Below are 5,375 nucleotides of genomic sequence, written 5' to 3' on the forward strand. Positions count from 1 at the left end.
AGGATGCACACTCATATCACAAGAACATTTGCTCAACTGTGTTTATAGTAGCCTTTTTCATAACAGCCAGAACCTGAAAATAACCTACATGTCCCTCAACCAAATAAAGAAAATGAGATACATTTACACAACGGAGTACTACTGAGCAGTAAAAAGCCATGACATCTTAAATTTGCATGCAGATGAATGGAACAAGAAAAAAACATCTTTAGTGAGGTAACCCAGACCCAGAAAGACAAGCATGGTATGCAGTCACCCATAAGTGAATGTTAGGTGTCAAGGAAAGGATAACCAGTCTATAGTTCACGACCCTAGAGAAGCTAAGTGACAAGGAGAACCCTAAGTGAGACATACATGAATCACTCTGGGAAGGGGAAATAGACAAGATTTCCTGAGAAAATTGGGAATGTGGTGGGGGAGAGAGTGAAAGGAGAAGGGGAAGCAAGAAACAGAGAGAGGAGAACATGAGGGATAGGGATGGTCAAGATGGGGGAAGGATAGAGAGGGAGGGCAAGAAAAGAGACATCGTGATTGAGGGAGCCATTATGAGGCTAGCATGAAACCTGGCACCAGGGACATTTCCAGGAATCCACAAGGATGAGCCCAGCTAAAACTCTAAGCAATATTAGAGAGGGCACCTGTACTGCCTTCCCTGTAATCAGATTGATGACCACCTTAACTGTCATCATAGAACCTTCATCCACCAATTGATAGAAGCAGAGGCAGAGATCCACAGCTAAGCACTGTGCTTCTTGAGACCAGTCCAAGAGAGGGAGGTGTGATAATATGAGCAAAGGGGTCAAGACCATGATGGGAATACCAACAGAAACAGTTGACCTGAGCTAGTGAGAGCTCACTGATTCTGAAATGATAGTGGGGTAATCTACAAAGGACCAAATTAGGCCCTCTGAATGTGGGTGACAGTTGTGTGACTTGGGTAGTCTGTGGGGCCACTGGCAATGGGACCATGATTTATCCCTAATGCTTGAACTGCTTTTTGGAGCCCATTCTTTTTGCAGGGATACCTTGCTCAGCCTAGGTATCACTGGGAGGGCCTTGGTCCTCCCTCAAACTGATGTGTCTGACTTTGTTGACACCCCGTGGGAAGGTTTACCCTCTCTGAGGGGTAAATGAGGTGTTGGGTGGGGGCAGTGGGAGGAGGGAAGGGAGTGGGAACTGGTATAGGTATGTAGAAGGAGAAAAGGCTGCTAAAAAAATGATGATGACAAACTCTAGAATGCACAGGCTGCAGGGGTTGTAGGGGCTGCAGGGGCTGCAGGGGCTTCAGAGGCTGCAGGCCAGAGGGGCTAGTGTTGACTCTTCCCTTTATCTGGCAGTTCAAACCAATCCTAAGTGATTCAAGGGTCCTCAAGTTCAAAGAGCTTGATAGTTGCTAGGGGGAAGGAAGAAAGAGGTCTCTTCCTTGAATAGAATGTTTAAGAGGTGGGCATCAGAACACAGATAGAAGGCAGAGGGAGAGAGGGTCTAGAGGTGTAGAAGAAGTGATGAAAGAAGAAAATAAGGAGAGAGAAGAGGAGGAGGAAGAGGAGAGAGAGAAAGAGAGATAAAAAAGATGTCTAAATCGTAGAGGGTGGGAGGGAAGAAAATTTCAAGGTAATTGGGTGATCAGCTTTGAATAATCAGCTTTTATGTATCTATTTATTTAGATTTGACTTAATTTGTTCTAATTTATATGTCAAATATACGCATAAGATATATTTTTCTCAAACAGTTGGGATATGTAAATGAAATCAATTTTTCTGAGGCTTGGGAAAGGAGACCATGTAGCAGGGATTTCAGTCCTACCCCTTACAGATACGACAAAACCAGAGCTTTGTCCCTCCATGGGCTTGCATTGTTCCTTATTTATTTATTTATTTATTTATTTATTTATTTTGGATTTTGAGACAAGGTTTCTCCATAGCTTTTGGTTCCTGTCCTGGAACTAGCTCTTGTAGACCAGGCTGGCCTCGAACTCACAGAGATCCTCCTACCTCTGCCTCCTGAGTGCTGGGATTAAAGGCGTGCACCACCACCGCCCAGCAATGATTCCTCTTTTAAAACAACTGCAAAGTAAAACAAAAAATATGCACTCAAACATATATGCTTAAAGGAAGAAATCTTAGAATTCACCAAGGAATCCATTTTAACACAATGAAGCTTGCAGTCCCCAACACTCATATAACAGTTATGAGTTCACTTCACAAAATACAACACCACATGCTAGAGTAATGCACAGGAGATGTACTGAGCAATGTGCAGAAGTTCAGCATCATGCCATGGTAAACCTCATACGGACACACCTTGTGTGTACGGACACACCTTGTGTGTCCATACCCACAGTATATAACAGAAGACCTAAGCAACAAATAGTGAGGACGTTCTGATTGCTATGTATCAGACTCTTTGTTATAATTTTAAAAGGGAAAATATGTTTTGTGGTTGCCATACAGTAAAATTAGACACCCATAATAAAAATAGAAACTGAAAACTACTATTTAGAAATGAGCCTTCTATTTAGAGCTATTTTAAAAGATTTCCTTAATTCTTCAGCCACTGAAAAAAAATCAAACCTCAAATCATAGGATATTTAGAAAACCATGTTAATGAATGTCTATATGCTCAGTCTAGTTATTCACCATATTTGATAATAATAAATATACAAATATAAACTAAGGTTTAAAGTAAAAAAATGTTAATGAAAACAAGATGGGTCATGACTTATGTAGCATAATTAAAACAATGATAAAAGAAAATATATGTTACTATTTATGCAGTTAAAAATAAAGTATAAAAACTGAGGAAGTGGACTGGCCCCGCGCAGCGCTTGCGTGTTCAGTGACCTTTCCCAGGCTTGTGGAAATCTGGTGTGGCCTGTGGCCTTGGTCCCGCTGAGATGCTTCAAAGCCTTATTAAGAATGTCTGGGTCCCCATGAAACCCTACTATACCCAGGTTTACCAGGAAATTTGGGTAGGAATGGGGTTGATGACCTTCATCCTTTATAAAATCAGGAGTGCTGATAAAAGAAGTAAAGCTTTGAAAGGCTCCAGTCCTGCACCTGCCCATGGTCATCACTAACGACTCCGAGTCCATTCAAGATGAATCCTGTCGGCTAAACTTCAGCAAGCTGTGTTAGATGGGAACATGGAACATCGCTGTACACTTCTCTAAGTACCATTTACAATGTGGCATTAATAAATGTGTCTGATCAGCCAAAAAAAAAAAAAAACTGAGGAAGTTACACATATACTTGAGAGCCTGGACAAATAACCAAATGAACCAAAAGAAGTCAGAAAGAGCATATTTCAGAGGCAGAATAATGTATACATATTAAATAAATAAATTTTAAAAAAAGAAAGAGCATATTTCTATGGATAAAACCATAAACTACTAAAGTGAAAGTAGAAAATCAGTAGTGTCCATTAACAAACCCAAGTGCTAGTTTTATTAAAACTCACATCAAAATCACTAAAAACAATGAAGGGAGAAATAAAAATAAAGCATTAGAAATGATAAGGCAAATACAGAAGGGAATTATTGAATTATGAGATAAAACTTTATATAAACAATAAATATTCACTATCAAAATTGACCTCCAAACATAAAAAAACTATCAAGGTTAATTGATATAGAATTAAAATGATTATTACAGACACTTTTATAGTGCCCTAATCTGGACAGATTTCCCCCACCTATCATGGAGGTTTTTTCCATGGTCTTGGTATATAGTTCAGACTGGCCCAGAGCCAAAGTCCTCTGACCTCAACAGTCCAGTGCTGGCTGTACATAGATACCACTATGCCGGCTAGTTTCACAGATTGCTAATAAATGTTACAGAATTGGAAACTCCAATGCCATGTATATTGTTTTAGAACATTCATATTCTTTATATGCAAATAGTATAACACTGATAACAAAATTTCTGCAAAATAATCACATTAAAGGAGCTATTAGTCAATTTATTTTATGAATTATCATGGAGAAAACATATACAATAGTGTAAATAAGGGTCACCTTCATTGGGGATATTGAGGGTGAGAACATTGGGGCCCTTGTCATCTAGCATACTTGGGAAGTGCTACAGAAAATTCTGGTAGAGTCAGGTGTGAGACCTGAGAAGCATGAACAAGGACCGGATATGCCAAATTGTTAAGGAGGGACAACCCCTTACTCGGTGTGCTCATGGGCCAAAATACACTACCCATCAGGTGCAATGAAACCCGGGTCTCAGCTGTATTCTACTAGCCCAGGCTCATGGGTGGGTAAGGAAGTACTGACAGAAGCATTGAGTCCAAACTTGCAGCAATACATAATAAAGGCCCCAGTAATGTGGTAGTCAGCATTCTGTTGCTGTTACGAAACACCTCACCTGGAACAATCAACTTCCAGAGGAGAAAAAAAAACTGGTTACGGATGTAGTTCAGTGATCGTGCTTGTTCAAAATATGCAAGTCTTTCCATCTAATCCCCAGCACTAGAAATAAAGAGGGGGGAGGGAGGGAGGGAGTAAGGGAGGGAGGGAGTAAGGGAGGGAGGGAGTAAGGGAGGGAGAGAGTAAGGGAGGAAGGGAGAGAGAGACAGAGACAGAGAGAGAGAGAGAGAGAGAGAGAGAGAGAGAGAGAGAGAAATGTCGAGGTTAATTTTGGCTCACAGTTTTGGGGAGACTTCTATCCACTTCAGGGACCTGTTTCTTTTGGGGCTGTGGAAGTGTAGTACATCATAAAAGAGCTTAGGACAGGAAACGAGCTCAGCTCATGACGCCAGCAAGCAGCCGAGGAGAGGATGAGCTAGGGTCCAGTTATGGATCTAAAATGTTCCACTCAACCTGGTGTCTCGAATACTTCTGCCTGAGTGTTTGCCAAACCTTTATAAAGTGAACCGGATGACCAAAATAGGTCACTGGAGGCAGGCCGTTGAAAGAGATACTCAGCCCCTGGCTCCTGTCTTGCTCTCTGCTCCTGGTCTGCTGTGATAGGAATCATTTCTAACACTGTTTCCCAGAAAGCCTTTGCCATGTTTCCCCCACCATGACAGTCCAAAGCCCTCTACAACTGGGAACCAGAAGAAAAATTCCTCCCTTAAATAACCTTATTGGGTGTTTGACAGAAGCATAAAGAACCCCTTCAAGGGCACACCCCAGTGATCTAATTTTTCTCAGCTGGTCCCATTTTTTAAAGGATTTCCCAATGGCACTGCAGGCTGATGAGCAAGTCTTCAGTGCATGGACCTTTGACAGACACTTCCCCAAATAATAACAAGCAATATGTGTCATGGCTGCAGTAATGATTAGAAAACAACAGTGCCTACTACTGTAAAGACAAAATGGAGCTGAGACTTTGTAAGTAGCCAGAACCGAGTCTAAAACACTGTCCTAA

The 5,375-nt window shown here is 41.3% G+C and overlaps 1 protein-coding gene across 1 annotated transcript; it reads left to right on the forward strand.

Moving 5' to 3' along the window:
* Positions 1-2,814: 2,814 nt before the first annotated feature.
* LOC121434162 (ATP synthase subunit ATP5MJ, mitochondrial) lies at positions 2,815-3,101 on the forward strand. Its single transcript, XM_041633006.1, has one exon. It carries the CDS (start codon positions 2,897-2,899, stop codon positions 3,077-3,079), a length of 183 nt encoding a protein of 60 aa, XP_041488940.1. The 5' UTR covers positions 2,815-2,896; the 3' UTR covers positions 3,080-3,101.
* The last annotated feature ends 2,274 nt before the right edge of the window (positions 3,102-5,375 follow it).

The sequence above is a fragment of the Microtus oregoni genome, unplaced genomic scaffold, assembly GCF_018167655.1.
Source record: "Microtus oregoni isolate MIOR12 unplaced genomic scaffold, Mior012 000042F_ref0000377, whole genome shotgun sequence".
Lineage (NCBI taxonomy): Eukaryota > Metazoa > Chordata > Mammalia > Rodentia > Cricetidae > Microtus > Microtus oregoni.